The sequence below is a fragment of the Gnatocerus cornutus genome, unplaced genomic scaffold (genome assembly GCF_029298725.1).
Source record: "Gnatocerus cornutus isolate USDA-ARS CGAHR unplaced genomic scaffold, icGnaCorn1.1 ctg00000023.1, whole genome shotgun sequence".
Classification (NCBI taxonomy): domain Eukaryota; kingdom Metazoa; phylum Arthropoda; class Insecta; order Coleoptera; family Tenebrionidae; genus Gnatocerus; species Gnatocerus cornutus.
The window spans coordinates 1,247,326-1,272,324 of NW_028275375.1; the positions used below are offsets into that span (position 1 = coordinate 1,247,326).

General features: G+C 35.4%; 3 protein-coding genes across 5 annotated transcripts in view; 1 reads left to right on the forward strand and 2 right to left on the reverse strand.

Moving 5' to 3' along the window:
• Positions 1-14,898, reverse strand: part of LOC148166266 (transient receptor potential-gamma protein-like) — a 129,063-nt gene extending 114,165 nt beyond the window's left edge. For both annotated transcript variants that reach the window (XM_088048671.1, XM_088048670.1), the window contains exon 1: positions 14,793-14,898. The gene's annotated coding sequence lies outside the window, so the exon portion shown is untranslated. The remainder of the gene's footprint in view (positions 1-14,792) is intronic.
• Positions 14,899-18,634: 3,736 nt separating this feature from the next.
• Positions 18,635-21,859, forward strand: LOC148166274 (tuftelin-interacting protein 11-like). 2 transcript variants are annotated; one of them, XM_088048733.1, is made up of 7 exons: positions 18,635-18,853; positions 18,927-19,145; positions 19,188-19,456; positions 19,502-20,059; positions 20,307-20,566; positions 20,718-21,477; positions 21,529-21,859. In XM_088048733.1, the coding sequence occupies exons 1-7, from the start codon at positions 18,751-18,753 to the stop codon at positions 21,775-21,777; spliced, it is 2,418 nt and encodes an 805-aa protein (XP_087904859.1). In that variant the 5' UTR covers positions 18,635-18,750; the 3' UTR covers positions 21,778-21,859. The 2 variants fall into 2 exon arrangements, with proteins under 2 accessions (XP_087904859.1, XP_087904857.1); XM_088048731.1 differs by having other exon boundaries at positions 18,927-19,456.
• Positions 21,860-22,981: 1,122 nt separating this feature from the next.
• On the reverse strand, positions 22,982-24,820 carry LOC148166275 (galactosylgalactosylxylosylprotein 3-beta-glucuronosyltransferase I-like). Its single transcript, XM_088048734.1, has 4 exons — positions 24,571-24,820; positions 24,184-24,524; positions 23,904-24,138; positions 22,982-23,851 (listed from the first exon to the last, which is right to left on the reverse strand). The coding sequence occupies exons 1-4, from the start codon at positions 24,674-24,676 to the stop codon at positions 23,577-23,579; spliced, it is 957 nt and encodes a 318-aa protein (XP_087904860.1). The 5' UTR covers positions 24,677-24,820; the 3' UTR covers positions 22,982-23,576.
• Positions 24,821-24,999: the final 179 nt, after the last annotated feature.

The window sequence follows — 24,999 nt, forward strand, 5'->3', positions numbered from 1 at the left end:
AGAGCTGAAATTTATAGGGATTACTACTTTTAACTCTTTTAGTAACTGTACCAAATTTTACTATTCTGAAGTAAAAGACGCAAATTTTAGAAATTTTTAATTTCCAGATGGACCAAAAAGATTCACAATTCTGTAAAAAATTGTATCTTTTGTTGTGTTGGCGCTAAAATCATGAACTTTAAGGATGTTACTACTTCTAACCCATTTAGTAACTGTATCAAATAACAAGATTCTGAAGCAAAAGACGCGGATTTTAGAAATTTTTATTTTTAGGACGATCGAAAAAATTTCTAAATTTTATAGAAAAAATTGTAACTTTGGTTGTGTTGGCGCTAAAGAGCTGCAATTTATAGAGATTACTACTTTTAACTCTTTGAGTAATTGTTTCAAATTTCAAGATTCTGCAGCAAAAGATGCAGATTTCAGAAATTTTTATTTTTAGGACGAACCAAAAAGTTTCAAAATTTATAAAAAAAAAGAAAGTATTTTTGGTTGTGTTGGCGCTAATGAGCTAAAATTTATAGAGATTACTACTTTTAACTTATTTAGTAACTGTGCCAAATTTTAAGATTCTGAAGTTAAAGAAGCAGATTTTTGAAATTTTTATTTTTAGGACGAACCAAAAAGTCTCAAAATTCAGTAAAAAAAAATGTATTTTTGGTTGTGTTGGCGCTAATGAGCTAAAATGTATAGGTATTACTACTTTTAACTCATTTAGTAACTGTACCAAATTTTACGATTCTGAAGTTAAAGAAGCAGATTTTAGAAATTTTTATTTTTAGGACGAACCAAAAAGTTTCAAAATTTAGTAAAAAAATTGTATCTTTTGTTGTGTTGGCGCTAAAATCATGAAATTTAAGGATGTTACTACTTCTAACCCATTTAGTAACTGTATCAAATAACAAGATTCTGAAGCAAAAGACGCGGATTTTAGAAATTTTTATTTTTAGGACGATCGAAAAAATTTCAAAATTTTATAGAAAAAATTGTAACTTTGGTTGTGTTGGCGCTAAAGAGCTGCAATTCATAGAGATTACTACTTTTAACTCTTTGAGTAATTGTTTCAAATTTCAAGATTCTGCAGCAAAAGATGCAGATTTCAGAAATTTTTATTTTTAGGACGAACCAAAAAGTTTCAAAATTTATAAAAAAAAGAAAGTATTTTTGGTTGTGTTGGCACTAATGAGCTAAAATTTATAGAGATTACTACTTTTAACTTATTTAGTAACTGTGCCAAATTTTAAGATTCTGAAGTTAAAGAAGCAGATTTTAGAAATTTTTATTTTTAGGACGAACCAAAAAGTCTCAAAATTCAGTAAAAAAAATGTATTTTTGGTTGTGTTGGCTCTAAAAAGCTGAAATTTATAGGGATTACTATTTATAACTCATTTAGTAACTGTACCAAATTTTACGATTCTGAAGTAAAAGACGCGGATTTTAGAAATTTTTATTTTTAGGACGATCGAAAAAATTTCAAAATTTTATAGAAAAAATTGCAACTTTAGTGGTGTTGGCGCTAAAGAGCTGCAATTTATAGAGATTACTACTTTTAACTCTTTGAGTAACTGTTTCAAATTTCAAGATTCTGCAGCAAAAGATGCAGATTTTAGAAATTTTTATTTTTAGGACGAACCAAAAAGTTTCAAAATTTATAAAAAAAATGTATTTTTGGTTGTGTTGGCGCTAATGAGCTAAAATGTATAGGTATTACTACTTTTAACTCATTTAGTAACTGTACCAAATTTTACGATTCTGAAGCAAAAGAAACTGATTTTAGAAATTTTTATTTTTAGGACGAACCAAAAAGTTTCAAAATCCAGTAAAAAAATTATATTTTTGATTGTGTTGGCGCTAAAGAGCTGAAATTTATAGAAATTACTACTTTTAACTTATTTAGTAACTGTACCAAATTTTAAGATTCTGAAATAAAAGAAGCAGATTTTAGAAATTTTTATTTTTAGGACAAACTAAAAAGTCTCAAAATTCAGTAAAAAAAAATGTGTTTTTGGTTGTGTTGGCGCTGTAGCGATGAAATGTAAACAAGTTACTACTTTCAACTAATTTATTAATTGTACTAAATTACAAGATTCTGGAGTAAAAGACGCAAATTTTAGAAATTTTTATTTTTAGAACGAAGCAAAAAGTTTCAAAATTTTGTAAAAAAATCGTATCTTTGGTTGTGTTGGCGCTAAAGAGATGAAATTTGGGCCACTTACCACTTTTAACTCATTTATTAACTGTGGCAAATTACAAAATTTCGAAGCAAACGATGGAGATTTTAGAAGGGACCAAAAAGCTTCAAAATTCTACTTTAAAAATGACTTTTCACTGCTCCTTTCCAAATTTCGTTAAAAATTGTTGGAAAAATGTCCTTAATTGAGTTGGACCGAGAGAATGCGGATTTCTGGTGGTATTTGCGGCAAAATCCGATCGTTCTCTAAATCTTGAGGAACTGTGATTTGTTACCATTAGTAGGAAGGCCGCAAATTCCTGCCGGATCAGCAGGAAATTTATGTTACGTAAGCGAATCAGGTCTGGCTCGTATTAATGGAAAGATGCTGATAATTAGAACGAGATAAAGTCGTTGCGTGATCTGAATCGTACCAATACAGCCTTGAATTATTATTTTAGTATGAGGATTTTTTGAAATTCACCTCTCGTCCTCTATTTAATTTAACCGAGTTAGCACTCATCATAAAAATTTCCGAGCCTGCATAACGACCAGATATATTAACCAGCGCACTCCCAAGCGCTTAAGATACCGACATTTAAAATTCAACATACCATTGCCTGTAACTGCTCACGATATCCTCTAAAAATAATAAAATTAATAAAGATAAAACAATCTCTCTCCCTGGAACGACTTTTTCTTCATGTCTCTGTTTCGTTCAGTCGTAAAATGAATATTTCCATCGGTTTATTGCCGCCACTCTATAACAATTCCTGTTGATGTCCTGTTTTTAATATCGGGAATACGTCATTGACTCCATCCACGTCAACACTCAGCAGCAGGACAAATAGATCGGGTTTCAGCGGAGTTTTCAGGTGAACGAGATGGCGTCAAACCGCAATCAGTATTTGTCGGGGAAAATGCGTCGCGGCGGTGCGAAGAAAATTCCTCTTTTCGCAAAAGTGCAAGCCAAACGCAGTTACTTATTAAATTTGAGACTTGGATCCCAACTCTATCGATACTTTCAGCGCGGCTCAAACTCAAAAGCTTTCTATTTTAAATAAAAGTCCAACATTTCGGTCGACTGAATCCGCACAAAGATATTTTTAACGAACAAAAGAACATGTTTGATCTTTTCGTAACTTTCCGGTTCGTTGTTGGTTGAAAATGACGTAAAAGCGGTACGCGTAATTACAGAAGAATAAGAGAAAATCGTATGAAATTGTTTAGTGTCATGTCGGCACTTGTAGTTTATTAAATTAACTTCAAGGCGCGGAGTTTATTGCCACTTTTAGGGTGAAAAATAACAAAGAGCAGCTTTCAAATACAATTTTAAAATTTTTTTTTGGGGTGTTAAAAGGAAGGAAAAATTTCCGATTTCTTTCACTAAAATTCGTAATTCTGGTAATTTTAGCGCTACAACTGTGAAATTTAGGGAGGGTATTATTTTTGAGTCGTGTATTAACTCCACCCAATTTCAAATTTAGAAAGTAAAAAACACAAATTTTAGAAATTTTTATTTTTAAGACGAATCAAAAATTGCAAATTTTTTTTCACTGAAATTCGTAATTCTAGTAATTTTAGTGCTACAACTATAAAATTTAGGGAAATTACTATTTTTGAGTCGTGTATTAACTCCACCAAATTTCAAATCTGTAGAGCAAAAGACACAAATTTTAGAATTTTTATTTTTAAGACGAATAAAAAATTTCCGATTTCTTTCACTAAAATTCGTAATTCTGGTAATTTTAGTGCTACAACTATCAAATTTAGAAAGTTACTATTTTTGAGTCGTGTATTAACTCCACCCAATTTCAAATTTATAAAGTAAAAAACACAAATTTTAGAAATTTTTATTTTTAAGACCAATCAAAAATTTCATATTTTTTTCACTAAAATTCGTGTTTCTGGTAATTTTAGTGCTACAACTATGAAGTTTGGGGCATTTACTATTTTAAAGTCGTGTATTCATTCCACCAAATTTCAAATTTGTAGAGCAAAAGACACAAATTTTAGAAATTTTTATTTTTAAGACGAATCAAAAATTGCAATTTTTTTTCACTGAAATTCGTAATTCTTGTAATTTTAGTGCTACAACTATAAAATTTAGGGAAATTACTATTTTTGAGTCGTGTATTAACTCCACGAAATTGTAAATTTGTAAAGCAAAATACACAAATTTTAGAAATTTTTATTTTTAAGACGAATCAAAAATTTTCTATTTTTTTCACTAAAATTCGTAATTCTAGTAATTTTAGTGATACAACTATGAAACGTAGGGAAATTCCTATTTTTGAGTTGTGTATTAACTCCAGCAAATTTAAAATTTGTAGAGCAAAAGACACAAATTTAAAAAAAAAAATATTTTTAAGACGAATCAAAAATTTACGATTTCTTTCACTAAAATTCGTAATTCTGATAATTTTAGTGTTACAGCTATAAAATTTGTTTAAATTAATATTTGAGAGTCGTGTATTAACTCCATCAATTTTTAAATTTATAGAGCGAAAGACACAAAATTTTAGAAATTTTTATTTTGAAAACAAACCAAAAATTTTCTATTTTTTTCACTAGAATTCGTATGTCTGGTAATTTTAGTGCTACAACTATGAAGTTTGGGGCATTTACTATTTTAAAGTCGTGTATTCATTCCACCAAATTTCAAATTTGTAGAGCAAAAGACACAAATTTTAGAAATTTTTACTTTTCAGACAAACCAAATATTTCCGATTTCTTTCACTAAAATTCGTAATTCTGGTAATTTTAGTGCTATAACTATGAAATTTGGGGAAATTACTATTTTTGAGTCGTGTATTAACTCCACCAAATTTCAAATTTTCAAAGCAAAAGACACAAATTTTAGAAATTTTTATTTTCAAGACGAATCAAAAATTTCCTATTTCTTTCACTAAAATTCGTAATTTTGGTAATTTTCGTGCTACGACTATGGAATTTGGGAAAATTATAATTTTTGAGTCGTGTATTAACTCCACCAAATTTCAAATATGTAGAACGAAAGACACAAGTTTTAGAAATTTGTAATTTTTTATACGAATCAAAAATTTCCGATTTCTTTCATTAAAATTCGTAATTCTGGTAATTTTAGTGCTACAACTATGAAATTTAGGGAAGTTATTATTTTTGAGTCGTGTATTAACCGTAAAAAAATTCAAATTTATAGAGCAAAAGACACAAATTTTAGAAATTTTTCTTTTTAAAACAAACCAAAAATTTACGATTTTTTTCACAAAAATTTGTAATTCTTGTAATTTTAGTGCTACAGCTATGAAATTTGGGGAAGTTACAATCTTTGAATCCCAAAACTCAAACCCCTCAAATTTCAAATTTATACAGCGAAAGATACAAATTTTAGAAATTTTTATTATTTTCAAGACGAATCAAAAATTTCCGATTTCTTTCACTAATATTCGTAATTCTGGTAATTTTAGTGCTACGACTATGAAATTGTTGAAAATTACTATTTTTGAGTCCTGTATTAATTCCACCAAATTTCAAATTTTTAGAGCAAAATACACTAATTTTAAAAAATTAAAAAAAAAATATTTTTAAGACGAATCAAAAATTTACGATTTCTTTCACTAAAATTCGTAATTCTGGTAATTTTTTTGCTACAACTACGAAATTTGGGGAAATTATTACTTTTGAGTCATGTATTAACTCCATCAATTTTTAAATTTATCGAGCGAAAGACACAAATTTTAGAAATTTTTATTTTGAAGAGAAAAAAAAAATTCGATTTCTTTCACTAAACTTCGTAATTCTGGTAACTTTAGTGCTACGACTATAAAATTTGGGAAAATTAAAATTTTTGAATCGTGTATTAACTCCACCAAATTTCAAATCTGTAGTACAAAAGACACAAATTTTAGAATTTTTATTTTTAAGACGAATAAAAAATTTCCGATTTCTTTCACGAAAATTCGTAATTCTCGTAATTTTAGTGCTACAACTATGAAATTTAGGGAAGTTATTATTTTTGAGTCGTGTATTAACTCCACCAAATTTCAAATCTGTAGAGCAAAACACACAAATTTTAGAAATTTGTATTTTTTATATGAATCAAAAATTTTCGATTTCATTCACTAAAATGCGTAATTCTGGTAATTTTAGTGCTATAACTATGAAATTTGTGGAAATTACTATTTTTGAGTCGTGTATTAACTCTGTCAAATTTTAAATTTATAGAGCGAAAGACACAATTTTTAGAAATTTTCATTTTTAAGACAAACCAAAAATTTTCGATTTCTTTCACTAAAATTCGTAATTCTGGTAATTTTAGTGCTACACCTTTGAAATTTGGGGAAATTACTACTATTGAGTCGTGTATTGACTCTACCAAATTTCAAAAATGCGAAGCAAAAAACACAAATTTTAGAAATTTTTATTTGTAAGACGAAGCAAACATTTCGGATTTCATTCACTAAAATTCTTAATTCTGGTAATTTTAGTGCTACAACTATAAAATTTGAGGAAAGTACTATTTTCAAGTCATATATTAACTCTACCAAGTTTCAAAATTATGGAGCGAAATACGCAGCTTTTAGAATTTTTTTTAACTATTTTTCCCCCAATTAGCTCCGTTTTTCCTAATAAATATGCACTTCTGGCAATCCATTTCTAAAATGAACTCGTAATGGAAATGCAATGTTCTTCGTAATTCGCAACTTTAAAATTGGGCCAAAGCAAATAAACCCGTAAATGGTGTCGCCGTTCCGGTCCTGCTCGTCGCAGCTGCCGCCCCTAAATTTAATGTTTCGTAAAAGACATAAATAACGCGAACTTAGGTGCAGAAAGCAGGTAAACCACCCCCATACAAAATTAAGACCGCCCTTCTGCTTATAAACTAACTTCGGGTTGTTTTGATTAATGAAAGTGTCTCAAGAAGCTAAAAAATTCTCTGCATTTTTAACTAGCTTTGTATCATTAACTACTGATTGTCCTGCGAGTTGGCGCTCGGCCAAGAGAGAATCTTGTAAATCGTGCCATGCTAACCCTCCTCCAGTGGCGTGCTCGGCTGAAGAAAACATTTTTTCCCTGTCATCTGATCTCCCACTTACGCAATTAGGGATAATTAATTAATTTATTGTTTGCGGACACATCCAAGACAATAAATTTCATTATGGTAACATAGGATGAGCTGCGTCATGACAGAAGAAAGGGTCCGAGTGCTTTCTTTAATGACCCATTGCAGCCCTCCAGCCCTGAAAACATCCGTTTTGTTTGCCGGGGTGGAATCCATATTATATCGACCTCAAAGGGCAAGAACCTCTCTTTGCCGTCAAAAATTTTAGACGAAAGTTATAAATAAAAATCGCGGCGAATTAAAAACTGGGTAATGCAAACAAATCATCGGTGATATAAATAGGAAATGCGAGATTTAGTCTCAGTTATCTTTATCAATTTATCGGAGTAATAATAAATCTTATTTACTTTTAATAAATAGAACTTGCATGTACAACGAATTTTGCTCTGCTCTGTAAATATTGCTCTAGCGTTAATATCTCTGTTCGTGTTATCAAAGATTAATGTTTTTATTGCCGGTGATAATTCCGCGATATTGCGGCGAAAGGAGCTCCACAGCTCATGCAATTTTCTCGAATAAATAATTTAGTATTGAATGTATCGGCCTTCGCTGGAGTATCCTGTCTGGATCAATCTATTTTACTGAAGTACAAAGTGAGTTCCGACGTAAATGGTTTTGCTCATCCTGTAGATAATGCCCAAGATAAAACTGAAAACATTATCAATTCTAAAAAACTGACAATTTACCCGGAATATTGCTTCTCCATTCAGCGAACATAAAACGCCTAATCAAATTTTCAGTTGTCGCTTTTTGTGCTTGACATTTTCGCAATAAACAACTTTTAATACAACCGCCAGGACGTGGGAAATTCCGAGCTTGGCTATAAAGGTTTCGAGGGGTTTCGGTTTGCATATTTTCGGAAATTAATTCATGAGCTCGATGTATTAGCGAGCGGCCAAAATCTGGTTTTTACGTTATGCAGATAAGTTTCATGTTTGATATTGTCACAATCAGCTAGCCGGTTATTTTCATACCGGAAATTTTAGATATGAACGTTAATTTTTTACGAGGTTTTTCGGATTTTAATGGCAGTTACACGCAAAAACAGGCGGATTTTAAAAAATAGTGGAAAAACCACGAGGAATTTCTACTTTATATTTTTGTTATGCTGAAGTTCTAACTATAAAGGAACAATAAAATTCAGTCAAAGAAAATAAAAGACCTGGCGCCTCCACCATTTTGAGCGGACTTTTAAAAATTCGTATTCTTCTTAATTGTGCCGACAAAAAATTGAATTGCCTAGAAATAAATCTCCAGAAGCTCCGCACAGAAAATTCTATCAATACAGCCCACATTAGCACTTTGAAAGTGCCTTGTCTCAATTTATAAAACGTAAATACCAGGATTAGTTTCTGTTCGCAGATCCGAGGATATTTTTACCATTAATTTAGTTTCTGTAAAAAATCCATTTCGTTTTTTAGAAAGAGAGCGACATTTATATTAATGTGAAGCTAGCTTTTACAATCTCCCATAAAGCAGTTTCTGAGACATTAATCCGCGTTTTATATGTTGCAAAAGCACGAAATGATCAGTTTTAATGAATTTTTTCTACTTGTGGGCGGGCTAATTTTCACTGAATTACACTAGTCAACAAATTTTGGGCGACACTGTACCGGAGCAGTCGGAAGTCTTTTCTAAAGTGGAATTTTGAAACTGTTTGGTCCGTCTTTAAAATAAAAGTTTCTAAATTCTGCGACTTTCGCTCCAGAATCTTGTAATTTGGTACAGTTACTAAATGAGTTTAAAGTAGTAACCTTCGTAAATTTTATGTTTTTAGCGCCAGCACAACCGAAAATACAATTTTTTTACTGAATTTTAAAAAAATTTCTCTTCCTAAAAATAAAAAATTCTAAAATCAGCGTCGTTTGCTTCAGAATCTTGTAATTTGGTACAGTTACTAAATGAGTTAGGAATGTTAACCTCCGTAAATTTTATATTTTTAGCGCTAACACAACTAAAGATACAATTTTTTTTTCAGAATTTTAAAACTTTTTGGTTTGTCGTAAAAATATATTTTTTTAAATTCAGCGTCTTTTGGCTCCGTGTCTTGTAATTTGGTACAGTTACTAAATGAGTTAAAAGTAGCAATTGCTATAAATTTCAGCTTTTTAGCGAAAACACAACCAAAAATACAATTTTTTTTACAGAATTTTGAAACTTTTTGGTTCGTCCTTAAAATAAAAATTTCTAAAATTTGCCTCTTTTGTTTCAGACTTTTGTAATTTGGTACAGTTGCTAAATGAGTTAAAATTAGTAATCTTTATAAATTTAAACTTTTTAGCGCCAACACAACCAAAGATACAATTTTTTTTATTGAATTTTAAAACTTTTTGCTTCGTCCTAAAAATAAAAATTTCTAAAATCTGCGTCTTTTGCTTCAGAATCTTAAAATTTGGCACAGTTAATAAATGAGGTAAAAGTAGTAACTTGTGTAGATTTTATTGCAGTAGTGCCAACACAACCAAAAATACAATTTTTTTTACAGAATTTTGAAACTTTTTTTTCATCTTAAAAATAAAAATTTCTAATATCTGCGTCTTTTGCTTTAGACTCTTCTAATTAGGTACAGTTACTAAACGAGTTAAATTTAGTAACCTCACTAAATTTCATCTCTTTAGCGCCAACACAACCAAAGATATAATTTTTTTTATTGAATTTTGAAACTTCTTGGTTCGTCCTAAAAATATTTTTTTTTTAAATCTGCGTCTTTTGCGCCAGACTCTTGTAATTTAGTACAGTTCATAAATGAGTTAAAAGTAGTACCCTCTCTGAATTTCATCGCTATAGCACCAACACAACTAAAGATACATTTTTTTTTCCAAAATTATGAAACTTTTTGGTTTGTCTTAAAAATAAAAATTTCTAAAATCTGCGTCTATTGCTTCAGAATCTTCCAATTTGGTACAGTTACTAAACGAGTTAAAAGTAGTAACTTCCGTAATTTTTATCTTTTTAGCGCCAACACAACCAAAAATCCAAATTTTTTTAAAGAATTTTCAAACTTTTCGATTGACTAGTTTAGTACCCTTCATAGTCGTGTAATTTTTTGAATTTGAAAATAAAACGGCAATTCTGCGGCACTACGCCTGTTTGTTTAAATTGAAATTTATCGTAATTTCGCCCCAATTTATTTCCTCGCAATCCAACCCTTTTCGGACCCGAGCCCTTTGAGCGTTTATTGCAATCAGTAGCAAAAGTAGTTTCCCTCTCTTCCATCTAAATTAAATCCCAATCGGGCGTCTTTTTAGCGGCGCGGCGGTATAAAAAAGCGAAATGAAAATCCTCCGAACGTAATCGAAGTATAATTTCCAATCGGATTAAAATGGGGTTAATGGGGTTATACTGTGCATTGCAACACGCAAACATGCCATGCCACCCCTAAATCGCAATCCACAGCGGTTTATAGGTAACCGTGACGGTGCAGTGCAATCATTAGGTCGCGGTGTCAAAGACCTTTATGATTGCAGGTAGGTCGTCGACTTCGGGGGTGGAGAAAATTCCGTTCTAGTTATTTTCTAACGGAGGCATTTAGTTCAAGTGTCAAGAGAGTGATGAATTATTTCTATTGAAAGACGCCGGTGATTTATGAAATGGTGGATTTGTTGGGTTAATTGGATGATTTTTTGCGAGCGTTTCGAATTAATTTCGGGGGAGAGTCAAAGTCGATCAAGCTGCAATTTCAACTGAAAGAAACCCGCATCCATAATTTATTTTCACTGTCCCGAGACTACAGTTTCCATAAATCTCCTCAAAGGTCAATAGAACGATACATAAAACCCAATTGCCCGAAACCTCCGTCGGCCAAGGAAAAACTCGTCTCGCCATCATGAAAGCTCCTTAAAAGCGACAATCTGTTTTTCCCGGTTTAAAAATTTCAAATGACCGATTTTTGGTGAAATAAGTGGCATCTGTCTGGTGCTTTACAACAGATGGAAAAGCGATAAAAAGCGATAATAAATTTGATAGGGGATGTTATCAAATTAGACAACGCTTGAAATTTTTACGACACCGTAAAGATTATAATTGAAACTGTCTATAAAAATGGGAGTATATTGACGATCAGTAGTAAAATATCGAGGAAACTTTGTTTAAACTAGACGGTTTATTTTTCAGTTTCGAGTTTTATGAGTAGTTTGGGATTTGCATTTTCCGGCATCTTCCGGTGTTGTGGGTGTCTTTAACAACCGACGGGTGTTAACTTCATCTCTGATTGTTACAAAGTTTCAAATTGACTTCGAAAGGTGTTCTACAGGGCTAAGCGCTTATCGAAGTTAGTTTACATGACAAATTTACATATTTTATTAAGTTTTCACAGTTTTTAATTGCAGACGTGGCCGTGTGACCAACTTCTCATCACTCTGATGTTTATAAGACGTACAGATTTAGGTTGCAAATTTCTACATTTTTAATCGTGTAATTCGTTCCTGTTGCAAATGTTGCAATGGCGGTGTTACAGTCGGTTTATGGTTGCAAATTTAGGTTGGTATCATTGTCCCCCAGAATTTGACATTAGCCAGTTTGTCATCAAATTTACTATGTGATAGAGTTATCTAATTTATTGGTGCGACAGTAGTTCAATTCAAAGCTAGTAGTTCTAATAGTTTTAGGGCTACAGCAATCAAATTTGGGAATGACACTTTTACAATCTTGACTATTAATTGTGCTAAATTACAAAATATCAAACAGACGAGACCAATTTTAGAATTTTTCATTTTTAGGACGAATCGAAAATTTTCATTAGTTCAATTTGGAGCTTGTAGTTCTGATAGTTTTAGTGCTACAGCAATCAAATTTGGGGAGAAAACTTTTACAAGCTTGATTATTAACTGTGCTAAGTTACAAAATTATCGGGCCCACGAGACAAATTTTATAATTTTTCATTTTGAAGATGAATCGAAATTTTTCAGTAGTTCAATTTGGAGCTTGTAGTTCTAGGAGTTTTAGTGCTACAGTAATCAAATTTGGGGAGGAAACTTTTCCGAGCTTGACTACTAACAGTGCTAAATTAGAAAATGATCTAACAGAGTAGACCAATTTTAGAAATTTTCATTATAAGGATGATCGATTTTTTTTAGTAGTTCAATTTGAAGTTTGTAGTTCTACTAATTTTAGTGAAACAACAGTAAAGTTTACGGAGGACACTTTTCCAAGCTTGACTATTAACTATGCTATATTACAAAATTATCAAATAAACGAAACCAATTTTAGAATTTTTCAGTTTTAGGACGAATTGAAATTTTTTAATAGTTCAAATTGAAGCTTGTAGTTTTAGTAATTTTAGTGCTACAGCAATCAAATTTGGGAATGAGACTTTCACAAGCTTGATTATTAATTGTGCTAAATTACAAAATTATCTAGTCGACGAGACCAATTTTAGAATTTGTTATTTTTAGGACGATTAGAAATTTTTCAATAGTTCAATTTGGAGCTTGTAGTTCTGGTAGTTTTAGTTCTACAGCAATCAAATTTTGGAAAGACTTTTTTCCAAGCTTGACTATTGAATGTGCCAAATTACAAAACTATCAAACAAACGAGACCAATTTTAGAATTTTCATTTTTAGGACGATTAGAAATTTTTTAGTAGTTCTATTCGAAGCTTGTAGTTCTGGTAGTTTTAGTGCTACATCAATCAAATTTGGGGAGAAAACTTTTACAAGCTTGATTATTAACTGTGCTGAGTTACAAAATTATCGGGCCCACGAGACAAATTTTATAATTTTTCATTTTGAAGATGAATCGAAATTTTTCAGTAGTTCAATTTGGAGCTTGTAGTTCTAGGAGTTTTAGTGCTACAGTAATCAAATTTGGGGAGGAAACTTTTCCGAGCTTGACTACTAACAGTGCTAAATTAGAAAATGATCTAACAGAGTAGACCAATTTTAGAAATTTTCATTATAAGGATGATCGAATTTTTTTAGTAGTTCAATTTGAAGTTTGTAGTTCTACTAATTTTAGTGAAACAACAGTAAAATTTACGGAGGACACGTTTCCAAGCTTGACTATTAACTATGCTATATTACAAAATTATCAAACAAACGAAACCAATTTTAGAATTTTTCAGTTTTAGGACGAATTGAAATTTTTTAATAGTTCAAATTGAAGCTTGTAGTTTTAGTAATTTTAGTGCTACAGCAATCAAATTTGGGAATGACACTTTCACAAGCTTGATTATTAATTGTGCTAAATTACAAAATTATCTAGTCGAGGAGACCAATTTTAGAATTTGTTATTTTTAGGACGATTAGAAATTTTTCAATAGTTCAATTTGGAGCTTGTAGTTCTGCTAGTTTTAGTTCTACAGTAATCAAATTTTGGAGACTTTTTTCCAAGCTTGACTATTGAATGTGCCAAATTACAAAATTATCAAACAAACGAGACCAATTTTAGAATTTTCATTTTTAGGACGATTAGAAATTTTTTAGTAGTTCTATTCGAAGCTTGTAGTTCTGGTAGTTTTAGTGCTACATGAATCAAATTTGGGGAGAAAACTTTTGCAAGCTTGATTATTAACTGTGCTAAGTTACAAAATTATCGAGCTCACGAGACAAATTTTATAATTTTTCATTTTGAAGATGAATCGAAATTTTTCAGTAGTTCAATTTGGAGCTTGTAGTTCTAGGAGTTTTAGTGCTACAGCAATCAAATTTTGGAATGACACTTCTACAAGCTTGACTATTAATTGTGCTAAATTACAAAATTATCAAACAAACGAGACCAATTTTAGAATTTTCATTTTTAGGACGACTAGAAATTTTTTAGTAGTTCTATTCGAAGCTTGTAGTTCTGGTAGTTTTAATGCTACAGCAATTAAATTTGGGGAGAACTCTTTTCCAAGTTGGATTATTAACTGTGCTAAATTACAAAATTATCTAGTCGACGAGACCAATTTTAGAATTTGTTATTTTTAGGATGAATCGAAAATTTTCATTAGTTCAATTTGGAGCTTGTAGTTCTGATAGTTTTGGTGCTACAGCAATCAAATTTGGGGAGGACTCTTTTCCAGGCTTGATTATTAACTTTGGTAAATTACAAAATTATTCAACAGACGAAACCAATTTTAAAATTTTTCATTTTTAGGACGTATCGAAATTTTTCATCAGTTCAATTTGAAGCTTGTAGTTCTAGGAGTTTTAGTGCTACAGTAATCAAATTTGGGGAGGACACTTTTCCGAGCTTGACTATTAACAGTGCTAAATTAGAAAATGATCCAACTGAGTAGACCAATTTTAGAAATTTTTATTATAAGGATGAATCGAATTTATTTTTTCAGTAGTTCAATTTGAAGTTTGTAGTTCTGCTAATTTTAGTGATACTGCAGTAAAATTTAGGGAGGACACTTTTCCAAGCTTGACTATTAACTATGCTATATTACAAAATTATCGAGATTTTTTTTTTAATCCCAAAAATTGCAATTTACCCCTAAAATTCTCCCGAATTGAAAGTCTGATTTACACCCAAATATGTTTGAAAATTTACACAGAAGGTGGAAGACGATAGAAAATTTGTGCTTAAACTTACCTTGACTTTTTTGCCGCCACGTTTGGCGGCGATAGCTCGTGACTTTCTCCGTATTCTATCCAGAGGTGCCTCTTGGAGAAAACCCCGACAAAAGCACCACCACAAGTCCACTTCTCACGTATTTTTAAATATGAGGCGCCGATTGATTTATTCGCGAGCTCTGTTTTCCAGTCTATTCTTTATCGGCTTATTTTCCCAGCGTGATGAAGAGCGGTTTTGATCCTGCTAGTGACAAGAGTTTTAGAAAAAATATGATTGGGATAATTCGAATTAGACCCTCATCTACCATTTCGAAAGCAAAGTTAATTATTCAGGGAAAATTGTCATTGTGGCGATTTTCAACTGGTTTACGTGGTGTGAGAGCACCTGCGGGTCGTTACAAAATTACTGGAATTCTCAGTGGTGCTGCAGGAACTGCGAGATTTCTGCGGCAGAAAAATAGGGAGGAAGCGGAAATAGTCAAAAAAACGGGAACAGTACTGGAAAAATCAATAGTTCGTTATGTTCCAGGAGTTTGTTTTGAATAATAAATTCGTTTTAAATGTTTGCAGTGCGTTGCATGTGCATAATTTGTTAATTATTGCGAGAAGTGAAACTTGATCCTCCTCGCCTTTGTAGACACTGTCGGCTTTCCCTAATTTACAAAAAATCCCACAGCAAACAACTAAAGTACTCAGTCAAACTTCTCGAATTTCTTCGCCAACTAATAAAACGTCTCCTGCAGCCAAAGACCAAAATTCCTTTCATTCCATTTCAAATCCAATAACGTCAATTTTGCGAGTATTTGGCTCACCAAACCCAAAACAATGTAAACACACAAAGTAAACGTGAAATTTCCAACCATCACAATTCCACCGACACCAAAACCATTGTTATTTCGAGCCCAATAATTTTAGCCTTCAATGACTTATTTCTCTCGTTTTCAATAAACAAATCGGCGCCTTGCGGCAACAATTTCCTGTTTATTTCTTTTTTACTTACTCGGTTTTAATCACGCGCACTTTACCCGCGAGCGTAACGTGCATCCACTAGCATCGGATGCCGGTTACTGACGCCGAGCGTCGCTGATAATCCTCTAGACGCCCAGCGCCGTGTTTTAAGAGTCCAGACGCACCGCGTCGATTACACCGTGTGTTATGTCCGTCTAAGTGCCATCGCAGATTCTGGAAGCGTTTAGTCACTGCCAACCTGCATTACCGGGAACTTTGAAGAGCTTTCGCGACTTATCAAAGTTGGAATTTTTCTTAATTGGAACGCCTTGTTTACAAATCGTATCGTTTCTCTTAATTATTCGCCGACGAGGCCTCGGGCTCTTTTGTCTGGTCAGACAAAGCTAAATAATTACGGTTCTTTACTACTTATTCAGAGAAAGCTCTTATTTATGAGATGTGTCTGGAGGAGATTTGGATGTTTTGCATTTATTTTGCTTTCGGGGCTCTGAGTGAAGTCTTTTACTTAGGAGATGAAAAATAAACGCAATCAATCTGAAATGAAGCGTTCCTCTTCAACACATTGGACATTTTGCAACAACAAATCATGAGATAAGCTCAAGGGCTCGTCCTCTTGAGCCCTGTGGTCAGCTCGTGGTCGCTGAAGAGCCGATGAGCTTGCGGCGACTTCTAATTTAATTTACGTGACATGTTCTTCTTTTTGCAGGTTGCTTGTTGCTTCTTCAGTGTTCCTTTCCATTCTCTTCTTTCGTCCTTATTTGTGGTACTTTAACGATAAATGAAAATCGATTTCTTTTCTTGTAGTATTTTACTGTTAGGTTTTTAAAGTTTTGCGCCTGAAGTTATGCAACCATTTAAACATTCAGAGACAGTCAAGATTAAGTAGGACCACTTTTTTTTTAAATTGAGCTGTGTAAACCAAGATTTCGAGTAGGCATAATGATAATTATTGTAGGTTTAACAATGATTTTGATAAAGCAAAAAAAAAATTACATTGATGCATGTTTTAACGTTATAGACTACTTCAGTCATTTGTTTGATCTCTTTTGCTTTTAAATCCATCCGCAATTGTAAACACACTTTGTAGTCACAGACTGTCCCTCGTAGGTTAATAATTATTAAAAGTCTATTATTGGTAGGTCTGATGACGTCCTATTAGTAGTTCACACTTTAATTTTTGCCCCAAAAAAAAACTTTCTAAAAACGCCGAAATTGAGTGTAATACGAGTCCTTTTTAGGTGAAAGCTTGACTAATAATACTGCTGCGTTACAAAATTATTGAGCCGAGGAGACTAATTTTAAAATTTTTCATTTTTAGGACGAATCGAAAATTTTCAGTAATTCATTTTGAGGCTTATAGTTCGAGCAGTTTTTGTGCTACACTAATGAAATTTGGGTAGGACACTTTTCCAAGTTTGGCTATTAATTGTGCTAAATTACACAATTATCGAATAAACCAGACCAATTTTAGAATTTTTCATTTTAAGGATGAATCGAAAATTTTCAGTAGTTCAATTTGAAGCTTGTAGCTCTAGTAGTTTTAGTGCTGCAGCAATCAACTTTGGAGAGAAGACTTTTCCAAGCATGACTATTAACTATGTTAAATTACAAAATTATCGAACAAACCAGACCAATTTTAGAATTTTTCATTTTAAAAACGAATCGAAATTTTTCAGTAGTTCAATTTGAAGCTTGTAGTTCTGGTAGTTTTTGTGCTACAGCAATCCAATTTGGGGAGGACACTTTTCTAAGGCTTGACTATTAATTGTGCTAAATTACAAAATTATCGAGCCGACGAGCTCAATTTTACAATTTTTCATTTTAAGGATGAATCGAAATTTTTCAGTGGTTCAATTTGATGCTTGTAGTTCTGGTAGTTTTAGTCCCACATCTATCAAATTTGGGGAGGACACTTTTTCAATCTTATCAATTAACTGTGCTAAATTACAAAATTATCAAACAAACGAGACCAATTTTAAAATTTTTCATTTTACGAATCGAATTTTTTCAGTAGTTCAATTTGAAGCTTGTAGTTCTCGTAGTTTTGGTGCTACAGCAAGCAAATTTGGGGAGGACACTTTGTCAAGGTCGACTATTAACTGCTAAATTACAAAATTATCGAACAGACGAGACCAATTTTAGAATTTCTCATTTTTAGGACGCGCCGAAATTTGTCAGTTGTTTAATTCGAAGCTTGTAGTTCTGGTAGTTTTAGTGCTACAGCTTTTCTTTTCTTTTGCTGTAGTATTTTACTGTTGGTTTTTTAAAAATTTGCGCCTGGCGTTATGCAACCAATTAAACATTCAGAGGCGACTAAAATGAAGTACCACTTTTTTTCAAAAATTGAGCTGTGTAAACCAGGCTTTCGAGTAGGCATAATGATAATTATTGTAGGTTTAACATGATTTTAAACAAAACACAAGACAAAAATGACATTGATGCATATTTACCGTTGTAGACTACTTTACAGTCATTTGCTTGTTTTCTTTTGCTTTTAAATGCATCCGCAATCAATAAAACACCTAGACACAGATTGCCCCTGGTAGGTTAATAATCATTAAGAGTCTAATATTAGTAGTTCTGATAACGTCTTATTAGTAGTTCACACATTAATTTTTGGTCCAAAAAAAAACCTTTCTGAAAACACCGAAATTGAGTGTAATAGGAGTCGTTTTTACGTGAATACAGTGCGGACGTTTCACTTTTCAGAAAATTACAAAACCGGCGCATCCACCATTTTTGCAACATTTCAAAAAAAATGCGAATTTTGATCAACACGAAGAATAATCCTCACGACTCCTCGTATTATTTCATCAGTAAGTATGAACAACTAACCGGAAGTCGAGAATTCATCGAAAATTCGAAATTTACAGTTTCCTGTTTCCGTTTCAGTTTTCCAGCAGTTGGCAGCACTGCCCTGGCGTCAGCTTGCGTAAACCTAACCTCAATGTTGTGAACGAAGCGATTTCGATCGATTTTCCCCATCCAAAGTGTGTTAAAACTCAAAAATGTCGGACGATGAAATGGAAAAGTTCGAGATTACGGATTACGATCTAAACAATGAGTTTTATCGCAGTAGAAAAAAGTTAACAAAACAACAACAGATTTATGGTAACAACTTCACTCCACATCTACTTTGTTTTCGTTTAGTAGAAATAAACGCAAATTAACGAATTGCATTCAGGTGTATGGGCAGACGACAGTGATAATGAAGATGAAAGACCGTCCTTTAATTCTCGAAAACCGAAAAACTACAGCGCCCCCATTGGGTTTGTGGCTGGGGGGGTACAGCAAGCGGGGAAGAAACAGGAGAAGAAAGAGGAGAGTGATGACGAGCAACCGACTACGTCGTTTAAAGTGAGGGATAGTTCTAGTGAATCCGAAGAAGAACGCCCCAGGACAGGTAATAGTAGCCCCCTTGGAGCCTCACTTGACTCTCTCGTAGGTTTCGGAGGAGTCGCTGAAGGAGACATCGCTGGTATGCGCAATAAGAACAACAAATCCAACTCAAATCTGGGGGGTTTGGGCAACTGGGAGAAAAACACAAAAGGAATTGGGGCCAAACTCCTACTTCAAATGGGGTTCCAACCAGGGAAGGGCCTAGGGAAAGACTTGCAGGGGATCACAGCCCCTGTTGAAGCACACTTGCGTAAGGGGAGAGGGGCTATCGGCGCGTACGGCCCTGAGAAATCGGCGAAAGTCCCTCAGAAAAAAGTAAGTTTCGTCTTCTAAAATCCCCAACTAAATTAAAATTCGCAGGAAATCAAAGAAGAGTTTGAAGAAGACGAGAAATCCGACCACAAATGGAAAAAAGGCGACAAGAAAAAAACTCGCTACTACTACCGTAGTGTCGACGACGTCATTGAAAAGGGCAAACGACCCGGAGCCTTCCGAAACTTGGGCTCCGCCAGCGAACTAAGCAAAGTCAAAGTCATAGACATGACGGGGCCCCAACAACGAGTCTTGAGCGGTTACCACGCTTTAAGCGGGCTGAAAGCTCCGCCAGGAGTCGAACACTTTGAGGACGTGGTCCACAAAAAGTGCTCGAATTTCGCTTTGCCTGAAATCCAACACAATCTCGACGTTTTGGTGGACATGTGCGAACAAGATATTATTCGAATTGACAGAAATACGAGACATAATCAGGATAGAATAGTGGCGCTGAAGAACGAACATGAAAACTTGAAAAGTTTAGTCAAGAAAGAGGACGATCTTGTTAATAATTTGAGGAGTGTGATTGAGATTGTTGATAAGTTGTTAGATCCATCTTTGGGGTTGTCATTGCTTCAAGTTGCCCAAATTTTTGACAATTTGCAGGTAACATACGCGCCTTATTTTGTAGCTATGCGTGGTTGGAAACTTTTCCATTTTCACTTTTAACGGTCACTTAGGTTTAATTATGCAAGGTGTGTGCTTTGGGCTTGGTTCAAGGTTATTACAGTGCCGGACAAAAAAAGTGAGGAGTTTTTCCCTTTGTAATACGTGACTTTAATTTGTCCGTTACTGTAACTATCGTTTAGTTGTCTGTTTTTCGTACCATGTGACTTGTAATATTTTAATTTAGGACAACCACTACGAAGAGTTCGTTCGTTACGAGCTGGGAGAGCTGGCGCCGGGTTTAGTGGGGCCCTTATTGACATCGGCTCTGGCCAGTTGGTCTCCTTTGGCTAACCCGAAACAATATATCGACGTATTTAGTCGTTGGAAGGACATTCTGGACAAGCCCAGACAACGTGGGACACTAGAAGGTAATAATATGGGAATTCAGCCATATGATAGTCTCTTATGGCACACTTGGATGCCTGTAATGCGAATTTGTGTTAGGTAAGTTACTTTATTGTTTGTCTATAACTGGATATCAGCACTCGCTTTGGAGTGTTCATAATTAATAACACGAATTTTGTGTTGAGGACGTGTGTGCTATATTTCCACCAAGTGCAAGGACTCTTTGTAAGAATGAACGACTTCTTTGCAGTGCGTGGAATCCGAAAGATTGCGATCCTCTCATTACTCTAATTGAGACGTGGATGGCGTTGTTACCACAGTGGATCTTGGACAACATTTACGACCAACTGATCATGCCGAGAATACAAGCAGAAGTTAACATTTGGAATCCTTTGACGGATACCATCCCGATACACGTCTGGATACACCCATGGATACCATTACTCAACGCGAGACTCCAAGCGATCATTTATCCCATAATCCAAGAGAAACTGGGGGCGGCATTAACAAACTGGCACCCGTCAGACAAATCTGCAAAGCCGATGTTAAAGCCGTGGCAAAGAGTCCTACCAGATGGTGTCTTTGTCGCTTTTCTCATCAAGCACATTGTTCCGAAACTCCAACTCTGCATGCAGAATTTGGTGATAAATCCGCACCAACAGCACTTGGATGCGTGGTATTGGGTGATGGACTGGAGCGACATGGTGTCGGTGGGTAACATGACTCTGATTCTCGACAAGTTCTTCTTCCCTCGATGGCGACAGACTCTGGCGATGTGGCTGAACCACAACCCCAATTATAACGAAGTCACCGAATGGTACACGGGGTGGAAAAGCATGTTATCTGAAGAACTCCTCGCACAACCTACAATCAAGGAAAATTTCCACAACGCTCTGGAAATTATGAATAGAGCCGTGAACATGGGCCAACAACCAGGAGCGAAAGAATCGATTTCCTACTTGAGCAGCATGGAGAACGACTTGCCGCCGCCACCGCCCCCGAGGATAGACGTAAGTTTGAAGTTACGACTTTCCGTACAACGGTCTTACTCTCGTTTTTAGAATTTCGCAGAGACTGTGCGAGCAGCATCCAAAATCCCTCCTCTGTATAAAGACCTGGTGGCAAAGAGGTGTGAAGAAAGGGGTATTTTATTCGTCCCGATTCCAAACAAGTATTATGAGGCGAAACAAGTCTACAGGATAGGTTCCAACGGGCTTCAATGCTACATTGACCGGAATGTCGTGTTTTCCTCACAAAACAACTCAAATTGGGTTCCTACCTCTCTAAACAGACTCTTAGATATGGCTTAAGTTTTTTTATTGTACATAGTTTTGTTTACTCAACTTAACAATGTGTATATATGGAGTGGAATTTAATAAAGAGCGGATAATATGGCGGGTTTTATTGAGTAAGTTACACCTAAGATATTGCTTAGTTTTTGGAGTGTATTCGATTTTACTTACTTTAGAATGACCTAATTAGGCAGTACTAATTACACTAAACTAGTCTGGACGACTTTGAATTTTATTACGTGTTGGCAGCTGTAGTGGTCACAAGAAACAAGTGGTAAAGTAGACCGGCTTCACTCCACGGCCTTAAGGAGTGCCTGTTTCACTCCACGGCCTTGAGGATTACCTGTTTTACTCCATCTTGAGTCCCTGCTTAACTCCACGACCTTGAGGAGTCTCTGTTTCACTCCACGGCCTTAAGGAGTGCCTGTTTCACTTCACGGCCTTGAGTAGAAGCTGTTTCACTCCAAGGCCTTAAGGAGTTATTGATTTATTGCTCACTAGAAGAGTCACTAGTCAATGTCGCAAATTGAAACAGACAGTCAAGGCCGTGGAGTAAAACAGGAACTCCTCAAGGCCGTGGAGTGCCTTTTTACTCGACGGCCTTGAGGAGTTCCTGTTTCACTCCACGGCCTTGAGGAGTGCCTGTTTAACTCCACATTGAGGAGTCTCTGTTTCACTTCACGGTCTTGAGGAGTGCGTGTTTCACTCCACGGCCTTGAGGACTGCCTGTTTTACTCCACGGCCTTGAGGACTGCCTGTTTTACTCCACCTTGAGTCTCTGTTTCACTTCACTTCCTTGAGAAGAGTCTGTTTCACTCCACGGCCTTGAGTAGAGTCTGTTTAACTTCACGGCCTTGAGTAGAGAATGTTTCACTCCACGGGTTTGAGGAGTGGCTGTTTCACTCCACGGCCTTGAGGAGTGCCTGGTTCACTCCACGGCCTTGAGGAGTGCCTGTTTTACTCCACCTTGAGGAGTGCCTGTTTTACTCCACCTTGAGGAGCCTCTGTTTTACTCTACGGCCTTGAGGAGTCTCTGTTTTACTCCACGGCCTTAAGGAGTTATTGATTTATTGCTCACTAGAAGAGTCACTAGTCAATGTCGCAAATTGAAACAGACAGTCAAGGCTGTGGAGTAAAACAGGCACTCCTCGAGGCCGTGGAGTGCCTGTTTTACTCGACGGTCTTGAGGAGTGCCTGTTTAACTCCACCTTGAGGAGTCTCTGTATCACTTCACGGCCTTGAGAAGTGCGTGTTTCACTCCACGGCCTTGAGTCTCTGTTTCACTTCACGCCCTTGAGAAGAGTGTTTCACTTCACGGCCTTGAGTAGAGCCTGTTTAACTTCACGGCCTTGAGTAAAGCATGTTTCACTCCACGGCCTTGAGGACCGCCTGTTTTACTCCACCTTGAGGAGTCTCTGTTTCACTCAACGGCCTTGAGGACTGCCTGATTCACTTCACGGCCTTGAGGAGTGCGTGTTTCACTCCACGGCCTTGAGAATCATTGATCACTAAAAGAGTCACTACTCAATGTCGCGAAGTGAAACAGGCACTTCTCAAGGCCCCGGAGTAAAACAGGCACTCCTCTAGGCCGCGGAGTAAAACCGGCACTGAGTGAAACCGGCACTACTTACAACTGCCAGAGCTGCCAACAGCGTTTGAATTCCAAGGCCTCGAAATATAAATAAAACCACAGGAGGCGTAAAACCTACATTCGTCCGCTCTCCCGTCACTAAAATTACCGTTTTCTCTCATAAAATATGATATAAATTTATCACAGATATGTAAAGGGGAGAATTCCTACCACCGCTACGTTTGACTTAAACTTCTAACCCGGGCACGATTCCATTAACCACCGGTTTCTCTGTCCGCGTGTGCCACACATAGACCCGCGTGCAATTGTCTGCCAGCGGCTCCAACTCTTCTTTCGTGGTAAAATAACTCAAGAACTCGCTCTCTTGGTATCCTTTCTCCATTTTGTAGGAGAAAGCGGCGTCGCTGGCCAGGATGAGGTCTAAATTTATAGCGAAACCAGCCATGTCGATCGCGAACGGTCTGTCGGCCTTCCATCCACTTCTGTACCCTTTTACTTTACCTACAAAACGAAAACGTAGACTGATAATTAGGTGGCCCCAGGGGCAAATTACCGGTTTTTTCGTCCAAAATCGGGACTTCTGCGTTGAGCCCCCCGACCAACCCCACCGGCCAGACTCCAACTTTGTTAATTTTCGTCATTTCGTGGAAAACCTTCACGTTGTACGTGTTGTCGTCGTCCATGAAGTAAACAATCCCTTTGTCTTTCTTGAGGGTGAGATTCTCACGGAGCCACTTCAAAGCGGCGTTTCTTTGCTCCACTCCACGGTGGCGTTTCCATCGCGGGTCCTTAAAACTCATCTCAGATTAGTTTTCACAGGAGGGAAACTTTACCTTGTCTTTGAGTTTCTCGAACGGGGGCGTTTTGGCATTCAGATGCGTGACCAGCAAATTAGATTCGGCTATGATATTCCTTACAATATCAGTTTTGGTTTCTGCGTCTTCCACCACAATCCAGTGGACATTTGGCACTAATTGTAACGTCTGCGAGATTCGAGTGAGCTCCGCTTTTTGTACGTGTCTCCAGTATGTGGGGGTCACCGCGTAAATAACAGGAAGATTTGCATTTTTCTTATTGACTATCTGCTGCAGTAGAGCTAGCTGTTGGTGGGTCAATTGGAGCTGATCCTTGTGGATTTCAATGGCTTTCTCAATGGAATTCAAAGTTCTTACATCTACAAAGACGGGGTTATTTCAAAGACATGTAACGGGGGCACTCACTTGATTCAATTATACACAGCTTCCAGATTATAAGCAGAATTCCTAACCCGACGAACCAATAAGCAAACCGCTTTATTCTCATTTCCAGACCACCGACACGATCCATAAGTTTAATTTACCAGTAAACTGAAGTAGAATTAATGAGTAATGGATATTTTTAATGATTTCATAATGTTCGGTCAACAGCTGATTCAAGGTCACGTGGTATCAACAAACACTGATACGTGTGAAGATAGGCGCGGCACCTCCACATGACGTATGTCTTTGTTTAAGACTTAGTAACATTTTACCAAAATTTTCAATTTGAATTTTCTCGGGAAATTTTACAGGTAGCGAGGAACGGATCAAAGAAATGGTTTCAGAAACACCAAATTCTATTGGGGGCACAGTTTCGTGTTGTTTTGAGGGGTCTCTTGACAAAAAATTAAA

Bases quoted from the DNA above. Each gene is read 5' to 3' on its own strand.
- LOC148166274 (XM_088048731.1), top strand. From the start codon at position 18,751: ATGTCGGACGATGAAATGGAAAAGTTCGAGATTACGGATTACGATCTA. The intron at 18,854-18,926 runs GTAACAACTTCA...AATTGCATTCAG, and splicing joins AAAACAACAACAGATTTATG to GTGTATGGGCAGACGACAGT. The intron at 20,060-20,306 runs GTAACATACGCG...ATTTTAATTTAG, and splicing joins AAATTTTTGACAATTTGCAG to GACAACCACTACGAAGAGTT.
- LOC148166275 (XM_088048734.1), bottom strand. From the start codon at position 24,676: ATGGATCGTGTCGGTGGTCTGGAAATGAGAATAAAGCGGTTTGCTTAT. The intron at 24,525-24,570 runs GTGAGTGCCCCC...CCGTCTTTGTAG, and splicing joins GCTGTGTATAATTGAATCAA to ATGTAAGAACTTTGAATTCC. The intron at 23,852-23,903 runs GTAATTTGCCCC...TTCGTTTTGTAG, and splicing joins GATTTTGGACGAAAAAACCG to GTAAAGTAAAAGGGTACAGA.